At 40.0% G+C, this 15,306-nt stretch overlaps 1 protein-coding gene across 1 annotated transcript; it reads left to right on the top strand.

Moving 5' to 3' along the window:
- The first annotated feature begins 3 nt into the window (after positions 1 to 3).
- Positions 4 to 14,240, top strand: aimp1a (aminoacyl tRNA synthetase complex interacting multifunctional protein 1a). The gene is made up of 7 exons (XM_028975159.1): positions 4 to 101; positions 3,049 to 3,188; positions 4,520 to 4,633; positions 6,539 to 6,703; positions 10,823 to 11,025; positions 12,547 to 12,715; positions 13,981 to 14,240. Coding segments are annotated over exons 1-7 (960 nt in total). The 5' UTR covers positions 4 to 99; the 3' UTR covers positions 14,148 to 14,240.
- The last annotated feature ends 1,066 nt before the right edge of the window (positions 14,241 to 15,306 follow it).

The raw sequence follows: 15,306 nt of genomic DNA, 5'->3' as shown, positions 1-15,306 counted from the left end.
GGGGAAAAGCTTGAGCTTTGTGACGTCATTGACGGGCGACGTCCTTCTCTCCCGTGGTTACTCACGAGTCGCTGAGGTTGCAGTTAGCAGCCAGCTTTCATGTAAGTACAGTAACCGGTCTTGGATAATTTTTTTGTTTGTTTCTGATAGCTGTTTGGCTTCGTTGCTGTGCAGAGCGGTTATCTACTAAATCTGCGCTCAGCTCCAGCTCTACTATTACTACTACTCTACTAGTACTCCACGTTAACACTTGACCAACTACCCATATCGTAATGCTGTAAAAGACACTTCATATTCCGGTCAGTTCTAACGTGATCTATGTTCTTTTAAATTAGTTCTGTCGTCATTTTAGAAATTGAACATACACACAATAATTATTATTTTAGAAATTTCAAACTTTTATTTGTAATTTAATCTTTTGTACTCTTGTTCTCCACACACTGCTTGACAGACTTGTGCAGGTGCGTGAAGAGACCCCTCTTCTATTTGAGCTCCTTCTTCTGCATGTGTTGCCCATTTCGTGAAATGTCGTAAATGTCATCTCCTTCTCTGGCTGTGTGTAGGCCAGCCTGTGCGTGGTTCATTTTATCCGTTTTCACTTCAGACCTAATTTTTTTTTTTCAGACCCTATTATTTTTACTTTCACTTCACAACATGTAGTGAAATGCTTTTTACAATGCCTGACCTTAAAAACGTATAACGAAGTCTGTATATAAAGGTAAAGTAGAAACAGGATGAAGTGCAGGTGCATTACCAACATGACACATTAATGTATGATAAGTGTACTATGAATATTGAAAATGATTGGAAAATAATTTCTGAAAAAAAACAGATACATGTTAATTTAAATCCTACACTTATTAACAGCGCTCCTTTGCCTAATAGCTGTCACTGCAAAACAGAGTATGTTTATTGTTCATTAAGGGAAATGCTGTTCATTGTAATAATGTCTTGTCAATGCAAGGGATGTTCTATGTAGTTATGATTTTAGATATAAAAAAAAAAAAAAGCATTGGCCATGCTCTCCAAACCCAGAAGATGTGAGTGTTTCTTTAGTTTCACTTTTGCCAGTCAGACAAAACCTCAGAAAATACTGGGTGATGACAAGTCCAGCAACCACTGCCTGTGAAGCTCACTCTGTTGTGGTTTAACCCTTAGTCTCCTAACATGAGTGCTTTTTATTTTTTCTTTAAGAACAGCCTCTCTTATGACCGTTTATGCACAAATACATTATATGTGCGCATTTCTCCTTACAAAGCTGCCGAAATGTTTAATTGACACAAAATGTCTGCAAGCATCACCAGGTAAAATTATTACCAGTTTATATGCACCACAGTCTTAAACTAAGACAATCCTTTATTAGTCCCACCAGTGGGAAATTTACATGGCTCTATATGAACAATTATTAAAGGATTATTATGGCTACAGTGATTTAGAATATATACTGATACTTCAGACAACCTCAAAGTATTGACATTTATTATGTCTATCATTTCAGAATACTGTCACTCAAAGTTAATTGCTTTAATGTGACATGGAGTTTTAAGTACTTTAGAGAAAATTTTGAACATGTTTTTGAATATGGCACGTAATACTGTAATGGTATACTATACTAACTTCTATGAGCTGTCTGACATATAATCTCTTGGTTGTCTTGGAAACTATAATCCAGGAGGATTTAGTTGATGAAGAGCTCAATCTTTAAGAATCAATTACATTTTTAAAACTGAACCAGTATTTTACCAGCACGCACAAAAGAGAGGCAATGAAAATGATCTGTGCCATTTGTAATGTGTAAAAAGTAATACTTTATATTACACAAACATACAGTAGATTAAGTGAAAGAGTGGCATATAGCTAACATTAGGCTATATTATTACTATTTTTTTTTTTTTTTTTTTTTTTTAAACAACTCTCACTAAACATTAGACTTGTATGCAACATTTACAGTAATATAGCAGACAGAGCAACACACTGAAAGCTCTCATCACCTAACTGTATAAAACACACCAGTTTGGACACCATATCTAGGGAAGGGAGGCAGGCCTCACCTTGCACCCAACTTGGAATTTTATGGGTGAACTAAACATGTAATGACATGTTTGTATGGTGGTCTGAGTGCATGATCGGTGGTGGTGGTCTGAAGTCCATTCGGTTCAAGTCTCAGGTACATTGATGTGTCCTCTCATTGCCTGTTGTATATTCTCAGGCAGCCGTTTTCTTACAGCCCTCTAGGGGAAGTGAATTAGATGCTGCAGATTTAACATTGAACAGAATCATTTACTCCTGTTTTTCTGGTACATATGACACTTGGACATTGTCTGGGTTCACTGACCCCCGAGATGGCGGGTGCGACAGTAATGGTCCCTGGCCGAGCTCCAGCGCTCGTTTTTCCTTGGGTTATGCAAATGAAAACAGCCTTGTCCATGGCGCTCATAAATTCTTCCACCGCAGGCCCACTTAATTTGATCCCTGGGTTCAAAAAACAAGAGGCTTTGATCCATGATTTTATCAACTCCAGCTTTCTTGTGTTTCTGATTTCTCCATGCTAAAGTTTTGTTTTCATCCCATGCCAGCTGTTGTTTTCGAGCGCCACCCTGTACGATGTGTTAAGACGTTTTCTTCTCCTTCCCTCCTCTTTGTTACAAGAAAACCTTTGCCAAACATGTCATTTCCAAGTTGCTTTTAGAAAATGTCAAGCAGCTGCCTTTTAGTAGTGGTGAAGAGTTGTTTAATCCCTTTGAAATGGAAGATGCAGATGATTCGTATCAGTAACACTAACCCAGAGAGGTTTTCCTGCAGCATTCTCAGTCATTGATTAAAGCAGCCATGAGAGAATGTGTACCTTTTCAGTGCCGTTCTTTCAAACAAGAGGATAATGTGGCCTCAGAAGTATCTCAAGGCCCTTAACAATTTCATTCCACAATTAAATGCACTCAAACGGTGCACAATTAAAAAAAGAATCTATATAATAGTTATATTTGGAATCGTTTCACCCGAGAACAAATGTAGTTTATAGCCTCAGTCATGCTTTGTGTTGTCTTCCAGGTTCTTGGCTCGCTTGGTGCCTTTAGCCAAGATGTCAGGACACGCTCCTACACTCATGAGGCTGGAACAGAGAGCCGCAGAGGCTGATCAACTCATAGAGTATCTAAAACAACAGGTCCAGCTTCTGAAGGACAAAGCGGGTGAGTAAAACCCTGCAACATAATCAACGTGTCTGGGCAGAATGCTCCCAGAGTCCCATCTTATCCTCTGAAGTCACCCTTTTCTTCTTAGAATACTGCAAAACACAGGGATGTAGTTAGACCCAACATTGTGAACATGGACCAAACCAAGGGAGAAGTAGCTGAGGGCTGTGTATTTGTGACCAGTAATGGCTTGTTAAAGGTCACCTGATCCTAGTTAAGTAGTGTGTGGAAACTTGTCATCATGTTTAAAGGAACTAGGCTGGGAACCAACAGGTTCAGCAACACAGCAAGACTGTGCAGAGAGTGGGAAAAAGTTGACATAGAATAGTCTGCTTCTATGATCCGAGGTTCCACTGAGCAAAACACCGTCCCCACACACTGCTCCCCGGGCGCCTGTCATGGCTGCCCACTGCTCACCAAGGGTGATGGTTAAAAGTGGAGGACACATTTCGTTGTGTCACCGTGTGCTGTGCTGCAGTGTTTCCCAATGACGATCACTTCACTTTCACTAGAGCCTGGTGGCAGTTTGGGGGGGAATGGCCTCAGATAGCGCTCGCGTGAGCAGCTCGGTTCTTCGACCAGAGCGTGAGGATCCAATATGGAATGCATTTGACTTAGTCCTCTGTGTTGGACTTCATAGATTTTATTGCGTTTGTTTGAGTCCCTTGTTGTGGCATTGTTGCCCCTACCCACCGCAGTGTCGAAGACTGGAACTGGAACTGCTGAAGCAGTTCTAAAGGACCTGAATCCTTTAAAGATTTCGAGGTGACTCTGAGCTTACCGTTCCGTCCGCTGCAGTCTGTTGTTCAGGTCCACTCAGTACCTGGACCGTCGTACTTTACCTATATCTTCCACTTCCCTCTGTCTAGTGGTAGGAGGCGGGGTTCTTTTAATCATCCAACAATCCAAATCAATTATGGCCAGACTGAGACTGTACTACAGGGTGAAGCACTCTGCTCAGACAATGAGATAAAATCAGGGAATCTCACAAACTGCTGTCTTCCTGCTAACAATTCTGGACACAAAGGTGTGTCCAGTAACCACCTGTGCACCGCTGCACTTCTCCATTAACCTGTCTCGATGAATAAAGGGCTGATAGCCACTGTATATGGGGACTGAGACCAGGCACCTCACCTTATTCTTGCTCATGCTGCAGACACATTTCCTGTTTTCCATTTGTAGATACAGAGCAGAAAAGAAGAACAGTACATATTATTTAAATGTGAAGTGAGTGATACTGACATGCTGCCATGTCACGGATGGTCTCCTTGACATTTATAATTTTTCATTTTCCCCCTCCCCCTGCCATCCCGCTTTATCACCAAAAGTTGTGCAGGCCACAGTTCGAGAGGAGAAGAAACTGTTGGTAGAAAATCTGAAGCTGAAAAAAGACATTGAAGAGCTGAAGAGGCAACTGTTGGAAAAAGAGAGAAAGAGAGGAGGTATGCTGCATCATAGAACAAACAGTTGTGGCTAAATCGAACCCAGGGCTGAATCATGTTTCACCATATCATCATTAACACATCTCTTTTAATGATCGGTTGGCATGAAAATGTCACATGGTCTGTGGTTGACTGGTGTACTACATTACCTCAAGTGACCGCTGATTTCAGCAGCAAGTGTTTTGAGATGGGATGAGATTTATCTGGTAATCACAGCTTTAGTTAAAATGAGGGTTAAAAGCCCAGTATTACTAATATTAATTTCTGAGTCATTATTGAGAATTTACATCTAGCAGGTAAGGAAATGGACCCATAATCAGAAGTGGTAGTAGCCTAGTGGGTAACACACTCGCCTATGAACCAGAAGACCCAGTTACTACCATTGTGTCCCTGAGCAAGACACTTAACCCTGAGTTGTTCCGGGGGGGGACTGTCCCTGTAACGACTGATCGCTCTGGATAAGGGCGACTGATTCATGTAAATGTAAGTTTGAGCAAAGGACCGTCCCCACACACTGCTCCCCAGGCGCCTGTCATTGCTGCCCACTGCCCAAGGGTGATGGTTAAAAGCAGAGGACACATTTCTTGTGTCACCGTGTGCTGTGCTGCAGTGTTTGACTGACAATTACTTCACTTTCGCTCTCTACCCATGTTTTAGCTGCTAATAACAGTTTATTCATAAATAATTAATAGTAGTTAATGCTGGGTCATGCTAAGAACAAAGTCGCAACTTTTATTTGCTGTGTCTGAACATATTTGACTAGATATAGAAGCAGTCTATTTGTTTGTCTAAGAGAACACAATATTTCCCCCTTGTTTGTCTGCAATGAACTTGTGTGTGTTTGTGTGTGTGTTTCTCCTTCCTTGTCACATAAGCAAAATGTCCTTTTCCCATTAAAGAAACAGCTTGGATCAGCCGGCAAGTTCCCCTTTGGCCCAATAAATAAGCCTTTTTTCAGAATAATTTATTGCTGAAACCAATTATGTACACAAGAGATTCATGTTTCATTTTTGTCTTCCTGTTTTGAAAGTACTGCTGTCACTGGTATCCTCTCACAGCTGGATTTAGTGTCATGAAGACTGTTTACAAAAAGATCAGAAATTAAATCAGAGTTAATGTCTTACCTGCAGAATATTTACTATAACGTGGGTTCACACTCAATGTGATTTAAGGGAGAGCCCTTTCTTTGAAAGCAAATTCCTGCCATTTTTTCTGCAGTTCTGGAAGACACATGAATCCATGTGCTGATGTCAGATGACATTCTGGGGCGGTGGTGGCCTAGCGGGTAAAGACCCATAATTGGAAGGTTGCCGGTTCGAATCCTGAACCGCCAAGGTGCCACTGAGCAAAGCACCGTCCGGTCGGGGGAGTTCCTTTTTTAGGGGAGGGTTGGGAAATTCTCAGGGTGGAAAAAGCATGAGAAACTGGAGGTAACCTTTCCCTTTATGACTACATAAGGGAACAAATTTCAGATTCAACACTCTCTGAACGGCGAAGCAGAATGACCAAAGTACTCTTTACACGTAGGGTGGTAGTAGCCTAGTGGGTAACACACTCTCCTATGAACCAGAAGACCCAGGTTCAAATCCCGCTTACTACCATTGTGTCCCTGAGCAAGACTCTTAACCCTAAATTGCTCCAGGGGGGACTGTCCCCTGTAACTACTGACTGTAAGCCGCTCTGGATAAGGGCTTCTGATAAATGCTGTAAATGTACACCTATCACCCTTTCTAGCCACTGCAGCATCATAGACAGGCTGGGAGAACTCGTATTCATGTTAAATGTGTATTCGTCCCAGCGCAGCTGCCTTTGAATTGGACTTTATTTTAAGGCATGTGGAGTGTATCAGAGTACCATTTTTGTTAACCCAGTCCTTTTTAATGTGCTTGTATGTGTGAGAAACAGTGAAAGAAATAGTCATACCCTCGGGGGACTCCAGCGTTGGATGCAACTCTGAACCTCCTGCTCCACAGTCTTCAGCAACATCTGCCTCAGCTCCTGCTTCAGGAGTCAGTCACACTGCCATCACCAGCAACCAAGAGGCCATAAAGAAGAAGCCAGAGAAAAAAGGTAACAAGTACCACATGTATCTTTAATGTTGGAATATGAATATATGAGTGGTAGAAGTGTGAAGCAAAGTCAGACCCACTTTCATTTTTGAGATGTTTTTATGGGAGGTTCTGATTTTGTTCAAAGTTGACTGGTTTACACACGAATAGTTCTGTGTAGTGTAACTGAAGCAATGCTCTGGTTTCTGATTCTACTGTGTTAGGAACCATCATATCTGCATAAAAATGTCATTGGTATACGTACTTGAATGACCCTGCATGATCCCTACTGTACAAGCCTGTGGAGGCAGTGTTATGATCTGGGGTTGCTTCATTATGGTGTACACAACCCCTTTTAGAATGGCAGGTGTTTATGATGTACATTGTGGTCTCATTTTCATACAATTCAATAGAAAACAAACATAAAACAACAATACTTTGTTGGATCTTGGTGTTGAAAGTTATGTCATGGAAGGCAGTTAAGACAAAAAGTAAGAAAAAATTTAAAATCTGGAACAAAACCGGCTAAAAAAAAAAAGAGACCTGCAACACTGAAGGAGTGGCAGGAATTTCTGATTGTGTATTACATAAGATGACAATTTCCCATAAAATCCAAGCATTCCTGTATGTCTGGACTATGAGATACAGTTGCAATATGGAAAACTTTTCTTTCAAAACATCAAGTTTTAATATTCAGAAATGCTATAAAAAGCATTTTGATGAGAACAAGGTACAATTCCAAAAGGTATGTTTTGCTCTCCTGAAAGATGACACAAAAATAACCCAAAGCATACATCCGAATTAACAAAAGAATTACTTGTCTGGAAGAAAATTCATGGGTTCAGGTAGAGCCCACACCTAAATGTGGGGTGACCTGAGCAGGGCTGTGCTGAAGGGATCCACTCAAATCTGATCAATTCGGAATGCTTTGTAAAGATGTACCATGCTGATGGATTCCTTTCTAAGAAGACTGAATGCTGTAATTATGTCGAAAGGTGCTTCAACAAGGCATTCATTTAAGGGTGTGCACACTTGTACAGCCACCTTACTGTTTTCCATTTTGTATGTTATAGATCATGTTAAAGGTGGGTGTGTACAGGGTGTTTTTATATCCCCTGTATGTGTAATAAGTTCGTTGACTAACCCCGCTTCATTGATGGATTTATTTACTTACTTTCCCGATGACACAGGCATAATTCAGTTTAACAATGTCAGAATTAATCAGACAGTAAAACTGAAAACATGGTTGAGGGAGACAAGACCTCGTTCTTTACACTGAGATTAATCGCTGCAAACACTGGGATGTGCTGGAGACAACTTTCCCATTGTCACCAAATCTGTGAGAAATTAATATAGACCCTATACTGAAATAAATGTTGCAACATTGCGTAACTTGAACAATGTCACAGTGATGTGTGTGTTTCCTAGGAAGACATGTCCAGTCTTCATTTTGGGGATTTAGACATTCTTTTTTGACATACTACAGAGCATATTATTAAAAACATTTATGTTGTCTTATAATTTATTCATGAAAAGAATATGTTACAAGTTGTTTGTCACAGTAAGTGAAGAGTATGAATCCCATAAGTCAAACAAAGTATAAACAAATTCGAGATACAAACAATAGAAATTATTTGGACACTTATATATGAATCCCATGTGATTTATCAATCCAAAGTGAATCGTATTCCTTGTCTTGGTCATAGATTTAGTGTTAATGTGTTATCTTGGAATGATTGCAGTCATTAAATCCCATGCAGTGCCACTCGTTAGCAGAATGTTTTCACTTTGGAGGAATTTGGATGAGAACCGAGACAACTGGAATAGCAGAATTTCCAGACACTCACTCAGCCTCTAAAACCTGAAGTAACGAGTCCCGAGGGAGCAAATCCCGAAAGCTAAAAATAAAACTCAAAGGCCCCACATTAGGACACCTCTTCAAAATCAAAGCATGTTGTCAAGTCAAACAGGGCAATAATGAGAACCGAAGAAATCCAGCCTGACAAACAACAGCTGGGGGGGATGTGTCTGCTCCATCCGTATTAGATTTTATGGTCTTACACAACATTGTTTGCCTTGGGCCAGTTCAAAATGCCAGTATGCATGTATTATTGAAGTTCTTTTTGTGGCCCTTGCAGGAGTATAATATTTTGTGCATTATTGTCCACTCTATACTATGTGGCAATTTTTTGGATTTTAACTTTAACAGTGTTGCCTTCCCCCTTAGCATGAACCCGTATTGTCGTCTTTCTGAGCTCCAGACTGATTTCCTTTGTCTTTGGCACGTTGAGTAACAGTAGTCCCTCTCATGTGCCCAGTTCCGTGGAGTATTTTTATGCTGACGTGCACGTTGTTAGGAAGCCAATTTACTGCACAGGTCCTCTTTCAAAGCTGATTGGTTAATTACAGGAACATTTACATGGGGCTAATATTTTTGACCACCCCATATTTTTTGCTCTATTTGATATAAAGCAAGCCTAAAAATGTGTCTTATATTACAAAATGTAACAAAAGATACTGAATACCACTGGTAAATGTTTATGTGATTTTTATCAAGTTTCATCAAAGCTACAAACATTGGGAAGAAGTTTAGAAAAATGTTCTATAATTCCTAGGGGGCTAATAATTTTGGACTTGACTATATGTTAAAATGGCATAAAAGCGTGACACCTTATTTGGTCATTTTATTACTTTCACTTTTATTAATAATTTATACTTCAATAGGAAACTCTGTCTTGAGACCATTCCTGTACCTGATTAAAGAAGACTCCTGGGTTCTGGATACTTCAGTATTTATGTGGTACAAATTGATACTAAAACTTTTATAATAATACATAAATCAATCTATGGAGCGTGGTTAGTCAGCGGACGTATTACCACATACAGGGGATATGAAAAGTGTACACACACTGTTTCAATCATTTCAAATGTTTTCCCACCTTTATCATGATCTATAACCTATACAACCAAGTTGAAGGGGGAACATACAAAATGGTAAACAGTAAGGTGGCTGTACCAGTGTGCACACCCTTAAATTAATGCTTTATTTAGTTATTTAATCTTTCTGTACCAAGACTAGAGTGTTCTGCCATTTCCCCATAACTGGAGGTCCCACCTTACAAAGGACAGGATCGTTTCTAGTTCTTTAGTGTACCTTAGAGGAGTCCAAGCTGGGGTCCATGTCTGCTCAGTATATTATGTAAGATCAGTGTTGCCTTTTGCACTCCTAATGATTTGTCATTCTGAATCTTCCACTGTTTCCCCTGTTTTAAAATATCATAGTAACACAGGGCTGCAATTTTCTTCAGATTAATCCAAATTGCCATATTTGCAGGCTGTTGACAGTGTTGCAAAGGGAAAGTGAGTATAGTGTGCAATTTGAGGTCAGTTCTATTTAATGTTGCTTCCCGAACCCTAGGTGGTGAAAACCCACAAATGACCAGATGAATATTGAATGCAACCAAAAACACATTGTAACGAGCCGGCGGAATTTGTCAGAGGGCATGAAATTGTGCACGCAATTGTGACCATGTTGACAAATTGCAGGTGGCGCTGCATATGTCTCGCATATATTTAGCAGTCAGTGTGCCCCTCAGGGTATCAAGATTCGAACCAGGTGTTGCAGTGAGGTTCTGCTATTTCAACATTTATACTGTATTGTCTTTCAGCTGGTTTAATAGGTTGTAGTTGGTAACCGGATAATTAGAAGGTGAAGTGTTTTTATTTGTAATACCTGCAGAGGCAACTGAGTTACTGTGACATTGAGTCTGCACTCAAGTCTCGTATGAGAGGAGAACAATCTGAATATCCTGGAATGTACGTAGGACTGGAATAATTAAGGTTGCCAATGTTTAAAAGAGAAAAAAAGTTATCGGTTCTCTACAAGGAGTGTGACCTGCAGATGTCTTCTGCAACTGCTTTCTGTTACAATGCTGCCCCATTTTGAGGAATTGCAAATTGTACACGTTGCACCTTTTGATTCCTACATCCATGGAGAGCTTCAGTGCTGGTCAAAATACACCAGCAACAACAGCATCTTTTGTTTTATTATCACTTCGATATTTAATGAATGAATTGTATTAAAAATGAGTGTTGGACAGTTATTTTATTGAAAGTGCTTTGTTTCTGTGCTCCTCATCAGAGAAGCAGGAGAAAAAGGCATCAGCTGCCCCACAGGAGGAGTCCAGGGTGGACGTGTCCCGCCTGGACTTGCGAGTTGGCCGTATCATCTCAGCAGAAAAGCACCCTGATGCTGACTCTCTGTATGTGGAGCAGGTGGATGTGGGGGAGGCAGCACCTCGGACTGTGGTCAGCGGGCTGGTAAAACACATCCCATTAGACCAGGTACTAGTTCAGTGACTCAAACAAAACGATGAAACAAATACAAATATGCTCTCAGATTTCCAATCTCCATTCATATACTTTAGATGAAAATGAAATAATGGCAGGAAAATAAATTATTTTTGCACCAATAAGTGGGGATTCACTTTACATTTCAGATAACACATAAAACTGCAGGGCTTTGTGGACTCATTTGAAGTAATATTGCATTAATGAAGTCCAGGTGCATACAAATCCAAAAACTGACCTTTTATTATTTATAATTGATTGGACCTTCACCGGTTTTGTTAGTCAAATTCAGTTAGGCAGGGTGCAGCAGCTTAAAATCAGTTTTGCAGAGTGTAGCATCATGTTCGTCAAACACAGCAGGGATCACTGTAAGCAGAAACCAAATAAAATCTTAAAACATATGTTAATCTGATTGTAAAAGGTTAAAAGGTTAAATTGACAATTTATAGCATTATACTGTACGTAAAGTGGTGTGGAAAAACTGTTTGTCCCCTCTCTGATTTCTTACTTTTCCATGTTGGTCACATTTAAATGTTTCAGATCAACAATTTTAAATATTAGTCAAAGACAACCCAAGTGAACACCAAATGCAGTTAAACGAAGGATTGCAATATTAAGGAAGAAAAACAAATTGCACACCTACATGGCCCTGTGTGACAAAGTGAAACCTAATAACTGGTTGGGCCATCCTTATTACCAATAACTGCAATCAAGCATTGAGTTTGAGTCTTTTACAGGACTGTAGAGGAATTTTCTCCCACTCGTCTCTGCAGAATTGTTGTAGTTCAGACACATTGGACCAAAGTCAGGACTTTGATTAGGCCACTCCAAAGTCAACATTCGGTTTTAATTCAGAGGTGGACTTGCTGGGTTCTACAGTAGGTCAATCATACAAAACACACCAAGTTTGTTTCAGCTTGAGGTCACGAACAGATGGCCGGACATTCTCCTTCAGGATTTTTGGTAGACAGCAGAATTCATGGTTTCATTTATCACAGCAAGTCTTCCAGGTCCTAAAGCAGCAAAACAGTCCCAGACCATCACACTACCACCACCATAATTTACTGTTGGTTTGATGTTCTTTTTCTGAAATGCAGTGTTACTTTTACACCAGATGAAATGGGACACACAACATTCAAAGTTCAAACTTTGTCTCGTCAGTCCAGCACTCAAAAGTCTTGAGACAAGTCTTAGTGTTCTTTTTGCTCAGCAGTGGTTTTCTTCTTGGCACTCGGCAAAAATGGCCTGCATTGCACGGTGTCTTTCTTATGGTGGAGTCATGAACACTGACTGTAACTGAGTCAAGTGAGGCCTGAAATTCTTTGGATGTTGTGCGGTCTTTTGTGACCTCTTGGATGAGTAGTTGCTGCACTCTTGAGGTAATTATTGTGTCACTTTGTCACACAGCGGCATGTAGGTTAGAATTTTTTTTTTCTTCCTTAAACCCTTCCCTTTTTTTTTTTTTTTTTGGAAAAAGAATTGATTTTTGCGTTTTTCTTTCAATAATTTTTTTAGATGCAGAACCGGATGGCCATACTCCTCTGCAATTTGAAACCTGCTAAGATGAGAGGAGTTCTCTCCCAGGCTATGGTCATGTGTGCCAGCTCTCCAGAGAAGGTGGAGATATTGGACCCTCCAACTGGAGCGATGCCTGGGGACAGAGTAACTGTCCAGGGTTTTCCAGGTGACCTTACACATTACATGAATGCCTACACATACAAGAACGTCATCCCCACCACCATTTTAGTGTTGTCCATGTGAGGTGTTTAGTTCATTATCAAAATCACCACCTGGATTTAAACAAACAAATAAGCAACCACAGTGTGGACAAAAAAAGATTCTTCTTTAAAGTTTTGGACCAGAGCGTTGTCGTTTGGATTGACCTTGCTCCAGAGTGGTTTGTAGCATAGAGTAAGAACAGAAGTTCATGAAGTGGTTCACCAATCATGTAAAACCCCTACTGTACAAACCTGTGGAGGCAGTGTTATGTTCTCGGGTTGTTTTAGCTGGTTACATCTCTGTTCAGCAAAATTACATGACTATAGAATGACCACCTCAGTATGCTGAATGAGCATGATTTCAGCTCTTTTTTTTTTTTTTTCTCCCCCCATGATTGAACAGGCACATTTCATGACAACAATGCCATAACTCACTGGCCTATAATGTCAGTTGGGTGTTGCATGTCCATAAATTAAAAACGTTTGGCTACAGGGGTGTTTACGGATAAGGAGGCATAAGATTTCTTCTGTTTCCAATGGACTCACTACAAAACAAACACTATTACTAAGTAATATTGTAATGTCCTACAGATGCACTAAGACAATCACCGGTTGGGACCAAGAGCCAACTGTCACATTCATCAGTTATACTTACACAAATGAATGTGTCCCATTAGCTATTTTATTTTAGTAACCACATTACAGTTACAACTTAAAAATATTAATCATTTAAAACAATATAAAGATCTTTTTTTTTTTTTTTTCTCTTTTATATATTGACCTTTTTCAAAACCACAGTGTTGAAAAGGGCTAGTGCTGCATGGTCCTCATCTTTTCCAAATGATATGATTTCCTCCTCATGTGGTAACAGTTATGCTCAGAATGCCTATGTCTTCTATTGTGGTTTGTCCAGTATTGCTTTTAAACATAAAAATATGTATGTTGGATGTGTAGGCTTGAGATCAATACCTGTGTCTGTAAATGAGTAATGAAATCCCATTGTTATGTGGATGTTTTTCAGACTATGCATTCATAGATAAACTCTTGTCAAAATGCATTGTTACTGAGGATCAGCAAATGAAGAACTTGTACATGGTCAATGAACAAATGAGTTGCAATTTGATTTAATTTGATCCTTTATTTACTTTTGACATTTTGTCTCAACCAATTGTATTAAATGTTAAAACAAGCTGCCAATTAATATGATATCCCTGATGTCAATCTCATACAGGTGCACCAGACAAGGAGTTAAACCCCAAGAAGAAAGTGTGGGAGCAGGTTCAACTGGACCTCCTCACAGATGGCCAGTGTGTTGCTACTTACAAGGGAGCCGCTTTTGAGGTTGCAGGCAAAGGAGTGTGCAAAGCTCAGTCAATGAGTAAAAGTGGAATCAAGTAGAGGAACAAAAATCATCCATGGTTTTACTGAATGGTTATTTTTTTTGCCAACAGTAAGATTTAAGAGTGCTGTAATAAAGACAAGGGCATACTTTGTGTGACTCTGTGTGAAAGTTCTTGTACACCTTGTAAAGGTCAAATTATTCACGTTTCGGCATAGCTTAACTTATTTGTGGTTGTTTGAAACATTTGAGTTGGAAAATGATTTCAGTCAATTTAATCCAGCTGATTTCTTGTAATAGTGTCACCATAATTGTACAGTCTTGGCTTGAAAACATTTATTTATTTATAATCTAGTTAAGTGAAATAGATTAGTTGTCACATGTGTGCTGTGACACAGCACAGCATTCAGTAGATTTAACTCATCCCTTGTGGGAGCAGTGTGTGGGGGACGGCACTTTGAAGTGGACATATTATGCCGGAGTGACCATTTTGTCCTTGACGCTGTGTTTGAAGCAGAAGGAATGAGCAAGTGTACGGATTAGCGTCTTTGACAATGACCAGATTTTGATGGCTGGGACATCTCTTGTGTGATGTTCCTGGCATGCGGTGGTCAGGACCCATCAAAAGCAGTGGAAGTAAAGAAAACCAGTGACCGGGTCAGTGGAAACTGGCAGTCAGCAATAGCATGAACCTCATTGGGAAGAGGACCAGGTTTCACATAGATCTTACTAATTAGAGTAAAATTCCCAAGCAACATACAAACTTCCTATTCTGTATTCCATGTGTACAGCATCTGCTTATTCCCAAAGCAGCGCTGAATCATATGGTTGTTGCCTGTGTTCAGTGGGCTCTACTGGCTAGCGCAGTTCCCAGATATCCACCCAGAACACATCTGGAATGATATCCGATACAAAAAGTGCAGCAAAAGGTGACTCTTAAGAGAGAGAGTCATAAATAGTTTATTTGATAAACAGTGTCCAACTGCAGTACTGCTGTTGATGTACCCATGCTCCTTTCTACCAATCCTGATCAGTATACTGGGTTTTTGCCGCACTGGCAGTACTGAGATTTTTTTTTTTTACTCTCATTGAGCTTCAGCTGAAATGCATCTCATGCAAAGAAATTGGAGATGCTCAATTTAAATCTTGAACAGCGTAATGCCCCATCGAACAAATCCCAGTGACCTGTCAGATTAGCAGTGGTTATGGAGATGTTTC

This window comes from Denticeps clupeoides, chromosome 4, assembly GCF_900700375.1.
Source record: "Denticeps clupeoides chromosome 4, fDenClu1.1, whole genome shotgun sequence".
NCBI classification, from domain to species: Eukaryota; Metazoa; Chordata; class Actinopteri; order Clupeiformes; family Denticipitidae; genus Denticeps; species Denticeps clupeoides.
The sequence above is the reverse complement of the archived record's forward strand: the minus strand, read 5'-3'. Positions and strand labels throughout refer to the sequence as shown.

Coding starts and splice junctions, on each gene's coding strand:
- aimp1a (XM_028975159.1), top strand. Junction 3,189..4,519: donor GCTTCTGAAGGACAAAGCGG/GTGAGTAAAACC, acceptor TATCACCAAAAG/TTGTGCAGGCCACAGTTCGA. Junction 11,026..12,546: donor AACACATCCCATTAGACCAG/GTACTAGTTCAG, acceptor TAATTTTTTTAG/ATGCAGAACCGGATGGCCAT.